This window comes from Pogoniulus pusillus, chromosome 42 (assembly GCF_015220805.1).
Source record: "Pogoniulus pusillus isolate bPogPus1 chromosome 42, bPogPus1.pri, whole genome shotgun sequence".
In the NCBI taxonomy this organism is placed as follows: Eukaryota; Metazoa; Chordata; class Aves; order Piciformes; family Lybiidae; genus Pogoniulus; species Pogoniulus pusillus.
The window spans coordinates 1772926-1789076 of record NC_087305.1 but is presented as its reverse complement, the minus strand read 5'-3'; the positions used below and the strand labels follow the sequence as shown (position 1 = coordinate 1789076).

The window sequence follows — 16151 nt, the reverse complement described above, 5'->3', positions numbered from 1 at the left end:
ATCTGAAGTGAGCTACAGGAAGGCTGGGGAGGGACTATTGAGAAGGTCTGGGAATGGCAGGAGGAGGAGGAATGGGTTTGAACTGGCAGAGGGGAGATCAGATGTTAGGAAAGGGTTGTTTGCAGTGAGGGTGGTGAGAGACTGGCACAGGTTGCCCAGGGAGGCTGTGAAGCACAGAAGCACCCAATGTGATCAGAGATGGGTCAGTCTGGGAAGGGTGCTCTGGTTGTTTGGATCCCTTCAGATCTAATTTATGCTCCTTGTCACACTGTGCCCATTTAGGCTGGGTGATATTTCTGGCCAAGAGCAAACATCTCAGCACAGAACTATTTCCAGATTCACTGCTGGCAGCTGCAGCTTTAGAAAGCTGATTAAAAAAACCCAGTGGGAAGGTAAACTGAGGTTTTGTTAGCCACACATCAACCCAACCAACCACATTGTTTTACAAGGGAATTGCAGTGCTGCTGAAACTGCAGCTCCCATGCTGGAATGGCTCTGGGGCTCGTGGCTCACATATTTAAGATGCTTGATGTTGGTCCCAAAACCTTTGCTCTCAGAGTCAGGCCCTTACTGTACAAGCTTAAAAATGAAATGAAACTCGAGGATGTGGTTCAGAGAATGGGTTGGAAGAGATGAGTCTGTCTCAGCCTAGCTCACAGGATGTTAGGGGTTGGAAGGCATCCAAGGAGATCATCCAGTCCAAGCTCTGCAGGACCACACAATCTAGCATAGATCACAGAGGAACACATCCAGACAGGCCTTGAAAGGCTCCAAGGAAGGAGACTCCACAACCATTCTGGGCAGCCTGTGCCAGTGCTCTGGGACCCTTACAGTCACAAGTTCCTCTTGTGCTGAGCTGCAACCTCCTGTGCTGCAGCTTCCATGCACTGCTGCTTGTCCTACCCCAGGGAACAGTGAGCAGAGCCTGTCCCCCCCTCCTGACCCCCAGCCCTCAGAGAGTTACAAACACTGATTCAATCCCTTCTCAGTCTTCTCCAGACTAAGCAGCCCCAGGGCCCTCAGCCTCTCCTCACCAGGCAGTGCTCCACTCCTCTTATCATCCTCATAGCCCTCCAGTGGACCCTCTCCAGCAGATCCCTGCCCCTCTTCAACTGGGGAGCCAAAAACTGAAGGCAGTATTCAAGATGAGGTCTCAGCAGGGCAGAGTAGAGGGGCAGGAGAACCTCCCTTGACCTGCTGGACACACTCTGCTTAATGCACCCCAAGATCCCATTGGCCCTTCTGGCCACAGGGGCCATGAGTTTGTCCCTCTGTGGTTCTCAGTTGTGATTTTGGACTCCTCAGTGTAAGCAAGGCAGGAGCTGTCTGCTGCAGCACAAGCTGAGTGTCTGTCCCTTGCATACCCAAATTGAAGCCCAATCCTGCCCTGTGCTGGGCAGGGGTGGGAGAGTCACTCCTCACCTTTTCAGTCACTACCAAAGCCTCAATTGCACCATGATGTTAGAGAGTGACTGAAAAATTGCATTCTTGGTTCATTTACTCCAGGGACTTGGAAGTGTTGAACGCTTTGAAGGCAAGGACAAGCCTCCTCTGACAGGTAGTACACGCAGGAGAGTCACAGAAGTGAATCACAGAGCACAACAACTCCTCTTTCTGTCTCATTTCCAGTGAAAAGGGCTATAAATATCACCAATCCCTCCTGCTGCTTTGCTGGCTGTGAGTCAGTGGAACAGAACATTTCAGGACTTGGGCATGTTGGAGAAATGCTGACCACAGGGATGGCAGCAGGACCTTTGTCACTGGGTTTGCTGGAGGTGAGTTACCAACCTAGACCAGCAAAGCCTTTCCTGTGTTTCTGACAAACACTCCATGGAATTAGATGAAAAAAACCTCACCCAAACTGCCCAAGAAGGTTCTCAGCTGCTTGTCTCCAGCACTTACTTTCTCCTCATGTAGTGGTTTCACACACACACCCCCACCCCCCTCCTTCTGCTCTGTGGCTCAAGGAGTCTAAACAACCTTCTCACTGCTGCAGAAAACGACCTGGGGCTTTCTTCTGGCTTTTGTGGGTTATTTGGTTGTGCCACTGAAATGCCAGCATGGGGAATCCAGCTCTGAGTAGTTCCTCAAGGGCTGCAGTTCAGTGTTCCCTGATAGGAAAACTCTAATGGATTTGAAAGGCTCCACAGAATCACAGAATCAGGCAGGATGGAAGAGAGCTCCAAGCTCAGCCAGCCCAACCTAGCACCCAGCCCTGCCCAACCAACCAGACCATGGCACTAAGTGCCCCAGCCAGGCTTGGCTGCAACACCTCCAGCCACAGCCACTCCACCACCTCCCTGGGCAGCCCATTCCAATGCCAATCACTCTCTCTGCCAACAACTTCCTCCTCACATCCAGCCTAGACCTCTCCTGGCAGCTGGAATCTCCCCTCTGCCACTTTAAACCCATTCCTCCTTGTCCTGTCATTCCCAGACCTTGTCAATAGTCCCTCCCAGCCTTCCTGTAGCCCCCTTCAGATCCTGGAAGGCCACTCCAATGTCTCCTCAAAGCCTTCTCTTCTCCAGGCTGCAGAGCCCCAACTCTCTCAGCCTGTGCTCATAGCAGAGTGCTCCAACCAAGGATGTTTTCTCCAGCTGCTGTTGTGTGCATCACACCTTCATTCCCCTCAGTACCCTTCTATCACTCTTGCCCTTTCCATCCCTACACCTCAGTACTTTAGAATCATAGAACCACAGAATCAAGCAGGTTGGAAGAGAGCTCCAAGCTCAGCCAGTCCAACCTAGCACCCAGCCCTGCCCAACCAACCAGACCATGGCACTAAGTGCCCCAGCCAGGCTTGGCTGCAACACCTCCAGCCACAGCCACTTCACCACCTCCCTGGGCAGCCCATTCCAATGCCAATCACTCTCTCTGGCAAGAACCTTCTACCCTATTTATGATGTCCTCTACCAAGACTGCTGTTTCTTGTTGCAAACTGGCTCTTGGCTGGTTGAACTGATGTGAATAGATGTGGCAGTCTTGAAGACATTGTATAAGACACTGAAAGAAACTTCTTTGGGGAACTTCTGCTGGGTAGAGTGGCAAGCACCTGCCAGTGCTCAAGTGGTTTGTGTAGCATAGCTTAAGGATGTCTGTCTGTGGACAGCCTTCACTGATTGATGGAATCATTGATAGATCTGTCTTATGAGCACACAGCTCTCTTGTCCACCTTCACAGCTGCCACTGGTTTCAGTGGTAAAGTATCCTCTGCACCTAAAAACTCTGACCTCTGTCACTGATCTGCTCTGTGATCCTGGCTGGATCACTTTGCCTCCCTATGGCCACATCCATAGAATCAGTCAGGGTTGGAAGGGACCACAAGGAGCAGGCAGTGCCAACCCCCTGCCATGCCCAGGGACACCCTACCCTAGAGCAGGCTGCACACAGCCTCAGCCAGCCTGGCCTCAAACACCTCCAGCCAGGGGGCCTCAACCACCTCCCTGGGCAACCCATTCCAGCCTCTCACCACTCTCCTGCTCAGCAACTTCCTCCTCACCTCCAGCCTCACTCTCCCTACCTCCAGCTTTTCTCCATCCCCCCCACTCCTGCCACTCCCTCACAGCCTCAAAAGTCCCTCCCCAGCTGTTTTGTAGCCCCCTTCAGATGCTGGAAGGCCACAAGAAGGTCCCCTGGGAGCCTCCTCTGCTCCAGCCTGCACAGCCCCAACTCTTTCAGGCTGTGCTCACAGCAGAGCTGCTGCAGCCCTCTCAGCATCCTCATTCCCCTGCCAGCAGAACAGATCTGTCAGTGGTGCCTGTCTTTGGGAAGGAGTTCTGCCTGGTACAGGTGTGGCATTCCTTATGGAACTGGCTCTGCAGGGGACTGTCTGCTGCCTGTGCTCCCTTGGGCTACTTTGGAGCCTCTCTTTTTGGTGACAATTGTCTGCTTTAAACAAGAGGTTCAAATCAGTTTTGAAAGACTTATTATGTGCATTACAACTAATATCGTGAGCCCACCAAGAATGAAAAAGGGAAGCCAACCTCAGAGGTTCCTTCTAAGGTACCAAAGGAAGATGCAAACCCACTCTTGCCTCCAGGAGATTTCTTATATGCAGAGCAAATAATGAAGTCAATTAATTGTGCTCCCTGTGGACAACCACATTTGCAGATGAAAAATTTGGTTTAATGCCTTCCCAGAAACCTTTTTTGGGTATGTTTCAGACAGCTTGGCAAACGATTCCAACAGGCTGAGATCCTGGGGAGCATCAGCCAAGCCCTGGAGCCTACCAAAAAACTGTGGAGGGACAAACAGAGCCTGGGCTGCAGAGCAGCCCTGAGGAGAGGGACTTTGGGGTGCTGCTGGAGGAGAAGCTCAGCAGGAGCCAGCAGTGTGCACCTGCAGCCCAGAGAGCCAAGCAGAGCCTGGGCTGCAGCAGCAGAAGTGTGGCCAGCAGGGCCAGGGAGGGGATTCTGCCCCTCTGCTCTGCTCTGCTCAGACCCCACCTGGAGTCCTGCATCCAGCTCTGGAGCCCCTGGGACAAGAGGGCTGTGGAGATGCTGGAGAGTGTCCAGAGCAGGGCCAGGAGGATGCTAAGAGGCTGCAGCAGCTCTGCTGTGAGCACAGCCTGAAAGAGTTGGGGCTGTGCAGGCTGGAGCAGAGGAGGCTCCCAGGGGACCTTCTTGTGGCCTGCCAGGATCTGAAGGGGGCTACAGAAAAGCTGGGGAGGGACTTTTGAGGCTGTGAGGGAGTGGCAGGAGTGGGGGGAATGGAGCAAAGGTGGAGGTGGGGAGAGTGAGGCTGGAGGTGAGGAGGAAGTTGCTGAGCAGGAGAGTGGTGAGAGGCTGGAATGGGCTGCCCAGGGAGGTGGTTGAGGACCTATGCCTGTTATGTTATGAAGCATCCTCTTTGCTTCCTCCAGTGCTGACCAACAGAAAATTCTCTCTTTTGGCTTGGTTGTTGGTTTTTTTTTCACATAGCAACCTCAGTGACAGGTTTTTATGAAGCAACCTGGAAATCTTGCTAAATCCAGCAGAGGTTAATTGAAAAAGCCACCTCTTTGCCTACAGTTTCAAAACAAACTCAATCAAAAATGCCCAAATCTTTCTTTTCATGCTTAGGTCAGGTTGGGTTTATTTCTTCTTCTGTTCCTTTACTAGCTCAAACTTGAACACAGTTATAGAAGCAACCAGGCTGGAAGAGAGCTCCAAGCTCAGCCAGCCCAACCTAGCACCCAGCCCTAGACAGTCAACCAGACCATGGCACTAAGTGCCCCAGCCAGGCTTGGCTGCAACACCTCCAGCCATGGGCACCTCCCTGGGCAGCCCATTCCAATGCCAATCACTCTCTCTGCCAGGAGCCTCCTCCTAACATCCAGCCTAGACCTCCCCTGGCACAGCTTCAGGCTGTGTCCCCTTCTTCTGGTGCTGGCTGCCTGGCAGCAGAGCCCAACCCCACCTGGCTACAGCCTCCCTGCAGGCAGCTGCAGGCAGCAATGAGCTCTGCCCTGAGCCTCCTCTGCTGCAGGCTGCACCCCTCCAGCTCCCTCAGCCTCTCCTCACAGGGCTGTGCTCCAGGCCCCTCCCCAGCCTTGCTGCCCTTCTCTCAACACCTTCCAGCACCTCAACATCTCTCTGCAATGGAGGAGCCCAGAACTGGACACAGCCCTCCAGGTGTGGCCTGAGCAGTGCTGAGCACAGGGGCAGAAGCAGCTCCCTTGTCCTGCTGCCCACACTGCTCCTGATGCTTTCTTCCCCCTGTACACCTCAAGCCCTTTCTTTAGGCAAAGATACTGAAGTTGCCACAGATTTACTGTTCCAAGGTTCAAAAACTGAGCACTTAGTGCAGCTTCTGCAGAGCAACCTGTGTGCTGTGCCACACAGAGCACACTCAGAGGTATGCAATTAGCATTCTGCTTTTCCATCCTGAAATTGCATCAAAGTTGACTGAGCAAGGTTTAATTAGAATTTTAATTAGTGCTTTCTATTTCAGTGATAGCAAAGGAGGACAAATCCTTGCCTTTCCTCCCCTTCAGAGCTGCTGCAGCTGCTGAGTAAATATCTACATTCAGCACACTGGTGGAAGGCAGCCTTTGGCCAATGGGCTCAGTGAGTTTCTCCCCCAGAGGCCAGCTGGGGAAGTATAAAATGAGTTTGAAAGATCCTCAACTGCTGATTTCTGACTGCTCTGGTGATGATTAGGATATAGTTATTAAGATACTGATTCAATATGACACTCAGAATGGTACCTCATAGTGTGCATTAAATGAGAAGCATCTTTTACCAACCCTGGGCGTATGATCCCTGTCCCTGGAGGTGTTTGAAAGAGGCAGAGGAGGAGTTCTGAGGGAGGAGGTTTAGCCCTAGACTTGGTAGAGTTGGGCTCAATTCACAGTCTCACAGCATCACCAAGGCTGGAAGAGACCTCATAGATCATCAAGTCCAACCCTTTAGCACAGAGCTCAAGGCCAGACCATGGCACCAAGTGCCACGTCCAATCCTGCCTTGAACAGCTCCAGGGACGGCGACTCCACCACCTCCCCGGGCAGCCCATTCCAGTGGCCAATGACTCTCTCAGGGAAGAACTTTCTCCTCACCTCCAGCCTAAATCTCCCCTGGCATAGCTTGAGGCTGTGTCCTCTTGTTCTGGTGCTGGCCACCTGAGAGAAGAGAGCAACCTCCTCCTGGCCACAACCTCCCCTCAGGTAGTTGCAGACAGCAATGAGGTCTGCCCTGAGCCTCCTCTTCTCCAGGCTAACCAATCCCAGCTCCCTCAGCCTCTCCTCGTAGGGCTGTGCTCAAGGCCTCTCCCCAGCCTCGTTGCCCTTCTCTGGACACACTCAAGCATCTCAATGTCCCTCCTAAACTGGGGGGCCCAGAACTGAACACAGCACTCAAGGTGTGGTCTTTTCCAAGTGTGATGGTTTGGCTGTTACCTGCCTCCCACACACACACTTAGGACAATCACCCAGGCTGGACTCAGCAGCTCTGGAACACCGAATGAAGCTTTACCCTCACAGCTTAGCACAAGTTGGGAGCATGTGCTGAGCTGTTAGAGGACAGGAGGGCTCTGCAGAGGGACCCAAACAAGCTGATGGATGGACACAGTCCAATGCCAGGAGTTTTAATGAGTCCAAGTGCCAAGTTCTGCACTTTGGCCACAACAACCCCAAGCAGTGCTACAGGCTGGGGACTGAGTGGCTGAGAGCAGCCAGGCAGAGAGGGAGCTGGGGGTGCTGGCAGAGAGGAGCTGAACACGAGCCAGCAGTGTGCCCAGATGGCTAAGAAGGTCAATGGCATCCTGGGCTGTGTCAGGAACAGTGTGACCAGCAGGACCAGGGAAGTCTTTCTGCCCCTGCACTCAGCACTGATGAGGCTACAGCTTGAGTCCTGTGTCCAGTTCTGTGCCACTCAATTTAAGAAAGATGTTGAGATGCTTGAATGTGTCCAGAAAAGGGCACCAAGGGTGGTAAGGGACATGGAGCACAGCCCTGGGAGGAGCAGCTGAGGGACCTGGGGGTGTTCAGCCTGGAGAAGAGGAGCCTCAAGGGAGACTTCATTGCTCTCTACAACTACCTGAAGGGAGGTTGTAGCCAAGTGGGGTTGGTCTCTTCTGCCAGGCATCTACTGACAGAGCAAGAGGATACAGCCTCAAGCAGTGCCAGGGCATGTTTAGGCTGGAGCTTAGCAAGAAATTCTTCACAGCAAGAGTGACTGGCATTGGAATGGGCTGCCTGGGGAGGTGGTGGTGGTGTCACCATCCCTGGAGGTGTTTAAGAGGAGGCTGGCTGAGGCACTCAGTGCCATGGTATGGTTAATTGCAAGAGTTATGTGATAGGCTGGACTCGATGACCCTGGAGGTCTCTTCAGCCTGGTTAATTCTGTGATTCAGACACGAGCAGGTGTTTGCAATGCAGACAAAGAGACAAGTTAAAGAGCCATACAGAAACACAGCAGCCCTCCCAGAAACCTGAGGCCCCAGGAGGGGCTCCCAACCACCCTCCCCCCTTCCTCCCACCCCAGGCTTTGCCTTACACTCAGGGAGTTTGGAGGGTTTGGCCAGGGGGGGTAGGAAGCAGAAGAATTAGTCAGGCAGCAAGTTAGGTTAGAGAGAGAAGTTCATGCAGCCCCAAGAGAGCAAACTCTGTTATCTGTGTTTGTGTTCTGGTACATCTCAGCAAGCCTCTGAGTGCAGCAGCCATCACCTTTGTTTCCTTTTCACAGCCTAGCATCTAATTCCTCTCACCAAAACATTCCAGCTAGGCTCAAACTAGCACAGCAAGCAAAATCATTCAGTGGTTTCCTGACAGCAAGCTGGGGTTGGGGTTTTTTGTGTGGGTTCTTTGGTTTGTTGGGTTTGTTCCCTCCTCTTGGTGGGAGTTATTAGGTGCTGAGCTACTTTGACTCTGAATGCATTTACCCCTTGACATGTTACATCTTTTTTTTCCCCCCTGCAGGCTCAGATACAAACACAGACACACCTAAAGGTATTATTCCTGTAACAGAGATGGTCAAAAATAAGTCCTGGCCCTGAAAGAGCATTTCCTGCCTGGAGAAAGTACTAAATCCTTTCCTTTCTTTCCCAGGCTCTCACATTTGAACACAGGGAGCTTTTGTTTCATTTAAGGCTCATCTTTGTTTTCACATGCACCACTTTGGGATGGTGAAGGGCTTGGTTTTGTCAGCTCTCCATCAGAAACCGATTCCCCCAGAGCTTTTCAGCTCAGCATCACCAGGGGCAGGCACAGACACGGACCTCACAGTGGGGAAGAGGCTGGAAACACAGAGGGGTTTGGCTTTACTCACCCAGAGGCATTACTACAAAGAAAGGAAGCCAGCAGAGAATGAAGCATCCCACGACTATTCCCAGGGTCTTGGCAGCTTTCTTTTCCCTGGAGAACTTGAGCAGCCTCACTGAAAAGTGATGCTTGCTCCTGGGGTTGGCTGCTGCTCCGCTTGCTCCGGCGGCGTTTCTCCGATGGATGCGGAGGGTGACTTCTTCAGAGTGAGACCTCTCTGTCTTCAGCCCACAAGTCAAGCCTTTGTTTTCCCTTTTGGCCACCACATAGACTCGGCAATACATCACCAAGATAATAGTCAGGGGGAGGTAGAAGGAGCCCAGAGCAGAGAACAAGACGTAGCCAGGCTCCTCGGTGATTTGGCAGATGGTCTCATCTTCTGGTGCTGGCTCCTTCCAGCCAAACAGTGGCCCAATGGAGATCACCAGAGACAGAGCCCAGACACACAGCAGGGCCAGGAGCCCTCTCTTCTCTGTCACTATGCTTGGGTACCTCAGGGGGTAGCTGACCCCGATGTATCTGTCTATCGAGATGATGCAGAGGCTCATAATGGAAGCAGTGCAGCAAAGGACATCCACAGCTGCCCAGATGTTGCAAAAGATCCTCCCAAAGGCCCAATAGCCTAAAATCTCCATAGTAGCTGAGAAGGGCAGGACAGTGGAAGTCAAGAGGAGGTCAGCCACAGCCAGGTTAATGATATAATAGTGGGTAACACTCTGGAGGTGTCTGTGGCAGGCCACAGAGAGGATGACCAGAATATTACCCAACACCCCAAAAATGATTAGCCCCCCCAGGATAACTCCTAGGGAGATGGCCTTGGAAATGTTCAGGGGCCCCACAGGGTGGCTGCAGTTGGAGCAGTCAGAGGAGTTTGCAGGGAGAAAAGCCATGGTGGGTGGCTGATAGCATTCATGGGGGGGCTGCTGTGCTTCACTCCCAGCTCAGGCAGGGGAAGCGATGGGGTCAGTTGTCGGAAGGTGCCACAGGGCTATGTTTGCCTGGCTTGGCTGGGGCAAGGAGAGTCATGGGCAGGAAGCATCAGGAACAAGGAGAAGGATCCAGAAGCATATTACCAAAATCAACCCCTCTCCATTTTCCTGTCATAGCACAATTAGTAGCCACCATCCCCAAGTCAAGCTAAACCCCTTTTGCATTTCCCTGGCGGTGCAGAAGTGAGGCTACAGAAAACAGAAGCTGCTTCTCCTGCTTTCCAGGGAGAATGCTGAGAAACACTGGAAGTAAATGCTAAAATGTGGCCTGTCTTTCAGGGAAGATTCAATATTTCCGTGCCATAAATTCTCACAGGCTCTCAGGTTTCAGTTTCTCCCAAGAGGACTTCGCTGATGCTTTTCACTACCTTGCCTTAGTCCCGATGCTGCCTCACGACTGCCGTAGGAACCCGGCAAGGGGGAGGCTGCTGCTGCTGCTGTGCCTGCTCACCAGCGTGGCTTCAGATACTTCTCACTGCCCATCTTCAGGGTCTGAAGTGCCCACTGGAGCTTCTCCACGCTGTGCAGCAATTGTCACTTCAGCTTCAAGCCTGTGAATCAGAGATGCTTTAAGTCAGCTTCTTGCTCGCTTGCAAAGGGAGGGTGAGGTTTGCTGTGTCAACGATGCTCAGCGTTGGGCTCTGTAGAGTTCATCACACCCCCTGAAGGAGACAAAGACATAAACACCATGGTTTCCAGAAGCAAGGTTCACTCTCTGCTAGGGTTCCCATATAAGAATAGAGCAGGAGGCTATTTTAGGGAGCCTTTCTCAGGCTGGCTCGAGGCAGTGGAACCAACCTTTTTCAGCCCAGTATTGTTTAACAACCACTAAGAGAGCAACAGGAATTTTGCTGCCTGCTTTTTCTCATCGCATTCCCAGCAGCAGTCCCTTCTCCTTCGGGGAGAGCAATCAATCCCAATTATCAGCTCCTCTTCAGAACCCAGTTCTGGAAGCCTGCAGGACACAATTGAGGGCTGCAAACTGTGCAGCACATTTGTGAAACCAGCTTTGATTCTGAGGTTTCTTTATGCAGTGACTCCTCCAGCCACTGAAGAGCTTTTTAAGCCCAACCCAACTACTCGTTTCAGAAATCTATAGGGGGGGGGGGAAAAATCAATCCCTGCCCAGCAGATGTGGCAAGGAACAAGTTTCCTCCTGACACGATGTTTCTGAGCATCTGGAAGCCAAGCTCCAGCCCTAGCTGACTAAATATGGAGAAAAGGTACATCAGAGAGAAAAGTGAGGATAAGCCTGGGAACTGAGGCATGGGGGCACCAATGGGGAAGCCACAAGTGGGAGCTGAAAAGCCTTTTGCAGCACCTGGGTGTGGATGAAGCATTTCCATCCAAAATCCTGACCAGGCACATGGAAAACCACCACCACCAAGGCTACTCCTGTTAAATCTGAGATGAGCCAAGGCTCTAAGCCTTGGAATGTTTAGTCTTTCAGATGAGTCTCTCCGATGACACTCTGCAGCAGCAGCACCGAGCAGCAATGACTAACACAGAGCTCAAACCTGAATTTTCCTGCCAGCAAAAGCACTTAAACATCTGAAACCCCCCCCCCAGAAGTCCCAGTTCCCAAAGAGGAGAGGGAAATAAAGGGGTGATGAACAGTGAGGATTTGCCTTGTCTGCATTGAAACCAAATGGCAGCTTTGTGTTCTCTTCACTGCAAAGCAGGAGGAACTCACAGAACAACTCCAAGGGCGCAGAGGACAGACCTGATGAAACCTATCAATGAAAAGTGCCTTTGGCATTAAGCTTCTCCAATGGCTGTAACTGTGGACGTTACAGGGGTGATGATGCACCACAAAATGAAGGAGTTATAGAGCCTGACTGTGAGAAAAGCATCATTGAGTGCATGGAGCAAAACTTCCCAACGTCAATGAGGCAGAAAGCACTGACAGAGATGCTCACGCTCAAACCCCACCAGATAATGCTCCACCTGTGGAGAAAGATTGCTCAGGGAAGGGCATGCCCCAGGCTGTTGTGCCTGCCCCAGCCCACACTCACCTCTTCAATCTCTAGAAGGCAGCACAGCTCCTCTGAGCATCTGGAAAGGAGATCCACAGCACAGCACGGCAGGCTCCTCTTTATGCAGGGATGGGACTTGTGCCTGAAAAGCCTTTTTTCCCCCTCCCTTTATTTCCCCACTAGCATTTTGCTGACTCCCAGCTGCGCTAATTCCCTGGATCCCAGTGCATGCGAGGAGCTTGAGCCCAGCAGCCCCCAAGGGATCCCTCCCCAGTTGCAGTGCTGAGCTCCACGAGCAGTAAGTTTGCTGCTCTGCTGATGTAGCAGGCAGTGTCCTTGCCATTACCGTAATTGCTTGCCAGTCCCGTATTGCTCAGAAAGAAAGAGCACTCCGGCTGGGGACAGGTGGGGAGTTGCTGGTTCTTCCCTTCCCCGCAGGTTACCAGCTCCTGCAGCCACCAGCCAGTGCAAGGCAGCAACAGGCTCCTCTCTAGCAGTCATCCATTGATTCTCGTGGGATAAAAAGAGGATTTTCCGGCAGGCAAATGGGACATGAGGACCAGAATCACAGTCTCACAGCATCATCAGGGTTGGAAGAGACCTCACAGATCATCAAGTCCAACCCTTTACCACGGGTTTTGGGTTTTTTGTTGTGGTTTTGGGGTTTTTGTTAATTTGGGGTTGGTTTTTTTTGTGGTTTTGGTGGTTTTTGTTGTGGTTTTGGTTTTTTTTTGTTGTGGTTTTGGATTTGGTTAGGTTTTTTGTTGTGGTTTTGGTGGTTTTTGTTGTAGTTTTGTGTTTTTTTGTTGTGGTTTTGGGTTTGGTTAGGTTTTTTGTTGTGGTTTTGGTGGTTTTTGTTGTGGTTTTGGGTTTTTTTGGTGTTGTTTTTGTTTTGGTTAGGGTTTGTGTTTTTGTTTTTTTTTTTTTTTGGTTTTGGATTTGGTTAGGTTTTTTGTTGTGGTTTTGGTGGTTTTTGTTGTGGTTTTGTGTTTTTTTTGTTGTGGTTTTGGGTTTGGTTAGTTTTTTTGTTGTGGTTTTGGGGTTTTTTTGTTGTGGTTTTGTGTTTTTTTGTTGTTGTTTTGGATTTGGTTAGGTTTTTTGTTGTGGTTTTGGTGTTTTTTGTTGTGGTTTTGGTTTTTGTTGTTGTTGTTTTGGATTTGGGTTTTTTTTTTGTTGTGGTTTTGGGGTTCTTGTTAATTTGGGGGTTTTTTTGTTGTGGTTTTGGTGGTTTTTGTTGTGGTTTTGGGGTTTTTTTGTTGTTGTTTTGGCTTTGGTTAGGTTTTTTGTTGTGGTTTTGGTGGTTTTTGTTGTGGTTTTGGGTTTTTTTGTTGTTGTTTTGGATTTGGTTAGGGTTTTTTGTTGTGGTTTTGGTGGTTTTCGTTGTGGTTTTGGGTTTTTTTTGTTGTTGTTTTGGATTTGGTTAGTTTTTTTGTTGTGGTTTTGGGGGGTTTTGTTGTTGCTTTGGATTTGGTTAGGAGTTTGTTATGGTTTTGGTTTTGTTGTTGTTTTGGGTTTGAGTTTTTTGTTGTTGGTTTGGTTTAGGCTTTTTGTTGTTGTTTCATTTTGGTTTTGGTGCCCCAGGTCACTGATGATGAACTGAAGAACCACATCTAGCCCAACCCCCTCTGCTAGAGCAGAAGCACCTGGAGTAAATCACACAGGAACACATCCAGGTGGGTTTTGAATGGTTCCAGGTAAGGAGACTCCCCAGGCTCTCCGTGCAGCCTGCTCCAGTGCTGGCACACCCAAAGTGAAGAATGTGAGGGTTTTTTTTTTCTCTTACCTTCACATGGAACCTGCTGTGTTCCAGATTGTGTTCATTAATCCTTCCACTGTGAAGAAGAGTCTGCCTTCATCCCCCTGACACTTGCCCTTTCTATATTGAGCAGCTCTGAGAAGATCCTCTCTCAGTTTGCTCTTTTCCAGGCTCTAAGCCTTGAGAAATTGTGGTCCTAAAGTGATTAGAAGGACAAAAACCACAGACTGGGGTTTTACAGCCAGAGAAAAGCAATTCCCATAGCCCCCCAGGGGTCTTGGGTCTAGTTTAAAGTTCCCAGAGACTCAAATTAGAGCTAACAGAACCAATGCAATTATAGGATGCCTTCCCCTCTCCCCTCCACCCCTTTTGGAAAGAAAGGAGTTAGATGTAGAGAGGAAAAGATAAAACACACCCAAATAAATAGCCCCACTGAGATTTGGAACCTTTAGGAATAGATTGGAGGTATATAAGGTAGGGGAGTTAAAGAGGTACAGGGAAGGGGGGAAAACCACAACCAGATCGGTGGTAATGGATGGAGGGAGATTGTCAGGAGTTGTCCAGCACCACGTGGAAGGATGACCACATGCTAAAGCAGGAGCAGCAGCAGCGAGGTGGTGGCAACAGGCAGGCAGGAGAGGGGGAAAGAGAGGGAAGGGAGAGGGGGGAAGGGGGAGGGGGAGGGAAAGGGAGAGGGGGAAAGAGAGGGGAGGGAGAGGGGGAAAGAGGGGGGGAGGGAGAGGGGGAGGGAGAGGGGGAGGGAGAGGGGGAAAGAGGGAGGGATAGAGAGGGGAGGGAGAGGGATAGAGGGAGGGATAGAGAGGGGAGGGAGAGTGGGATAGGGAGAGGGGGAGGGGGAAAGAGAGGGGAGGGAGAGGGGGTGCGAGAGCAGAACAGGAGTTGCTCTGGTTTTATAGGGGGCTAGACAAGGAGTGGAGTGGGCTAACCACTACACCTGGAGACAGGTTCAGACCTGAATGAGTCAGGAGGACCTGGGGTCAGGGTCAAGACCTCACCCCCTGCCCCCCAGGAGGGTTATCCCTTTGCACCAGGGAAGCAGGTGAGCCATGTCCCTGCTCTTACCTGGCTGGCCTTACATGGTCGACTCTCCACCTTCTCCCAGGCACTAGATGTAGGAGGGGAAATTTGTTTGTTGGATTCGTGAGTTTCCTGAGCAGAAGCAGATCCCAAAGTGATGCTCAGATTCCTCCAGGAAATGCCCAAATGGAGAGGCAGCTTTGCCAGGGGCCCTGATTGCTGCTCCAGCAGCTTTAGGCTGCTTTCTCCTTGGATAGCCACTGTGACTGCAAGGCAGAATCTCAGACCAGCTCACGGGGATGTGCATTTTGGGAGAGCAGAGTCATCCTTCACTTCTGACTGTTGCCACTATTCTGCAACTTGCAGTCTTTGTTTTGGAACAAAACAGCTCATGAGAGGAAACTGCCAAGTGGAGGAGCCAGGGGGGTGGTGACAAGGACAGGAGAATGAATGCAAGCTAATTTTTGGCAGCCTGCAAACTGCAAGACCAAGTGGTGATGTGTAAATGCTCAGCCTCCACTTCCCCCCAGCTTCCTTGGCACTTGTGAGCTTAGTCTGGAGGTGTAACACTTGTTCTTGAAGGCTGATTGGAGGTCCTGAGCTGAGCCCCTGCACAGGCTGCACCATGGTCATGCTGGAAGTGATAAAGGCTATTGGGAGGGAGTGAGGTCTAAATGAGTAAAGGAAACTGGAGTCACTAAAGCCCCTTAAAGATGCTTATCTTGGGATGAGGCAACTCCAATTCGTTTGAGGAACTGGAAATAAGTGGAAAGGGTGAGGATGATTAGGGGACTGGAGCAGCTTTGTGAGGAAGAAAGGCTGAAGGACCTGGAGCTGCTTAGCCTGAAGAACAGCAGTCTGAGGGGGAATCCTCTCAGGGCTGCTCAGTATTTAAAGGGTGGAGGTCAGGAGGAGGTTCAGTGGTGCCCAGTGACAGGACAAGGGCCAGCAGGTACAGAGCACAACACAGGAGGTTTCATTTGAACTTATGGAGGAACTTATTTCCTGTGAGGGTGCTGGAGTCCTGCAGCAGGCTGCCCAGAGTGGGTTGTGAAGTTTCCTTCTCTGGACACTTTCAAAACCCACCTGGATGATGCAGTCCTGAGCAAACTGCTCCTGGTGACCCTGGTGTAGCAGGGAAGCTGAACTGGATGCTCTCAACAGTTCCCTTCCAACACCTCTTAGTCTCTGGTTCTATCTCAAAGTGCTACAAGCTCAGAAAAGGTGGAGTTGGTCTCTTCTGCTGATAGAGGTTAAGGGAGCTGGGGATGTGCAGCCTGCAGCAGAGGAGGCTCAGGGCAGAGCTCATTACTGTCTGCAGCTCCCTGAAGGGAGGCTGCAGCCAGGTGGGGTTGGTCTCTTCTGCCAGGCAACCAGCAACAGAAGAAGGGGACACAGCCTCAAGCTGTGCCAGGGCAGGTCTAGGCTGGATGATAGGAGGAAGTTGTTGTCAGAGAGAGTGATTGGCATTGGAATGGGCTGCCCAGGGAGGTGGTGGAGTGGCTGTGGCTGGAGGTGTTGAAGCCAAGCCTGGCTGGGGCACTTAGTGCCATGGTCTGGTTGGTTGGGCAGGGCTGGGTGCTAGGTTGAGCTGCAGGAGCTTGGAGCTCTCTTCCAACCTGGCTGATTCTGTGATTCTATAAGCTCCATATCAA

The 16151-nt window shown here is 51.2% G+C and overlaps 1 protein-coding gene across 1 annotated transcript in view; it reads right to left on the bottom strand.

Moving 5' to 3' along the window:
- The window catches only part of ADRA1A (adrenoceptor alpha 1A), a 28280-nt gene extending 16286 nt beyond the window's left edge, over positions 1-11994 (bottom strand). Inside the window, exons 1-2 of the mRNA XM_064175443.1 lie at positions 11742-11994; positions 8745-10388 (exon numbers count right to left, since the gene is read on the bottom strand). Coding sequence (XP_064031513.1) covers positions 8745-9627 — 883 coding nt within the window. The 5' untranslated portion in view covers positions 9628-10388; positions 11742-11994. The remainder of the gene's footprint in view (positions 1-8744; positions 10389-11741) is intronic.
- Between the last annotated feature and the right edge of the window lie 4157 nt (positions 11995-16151).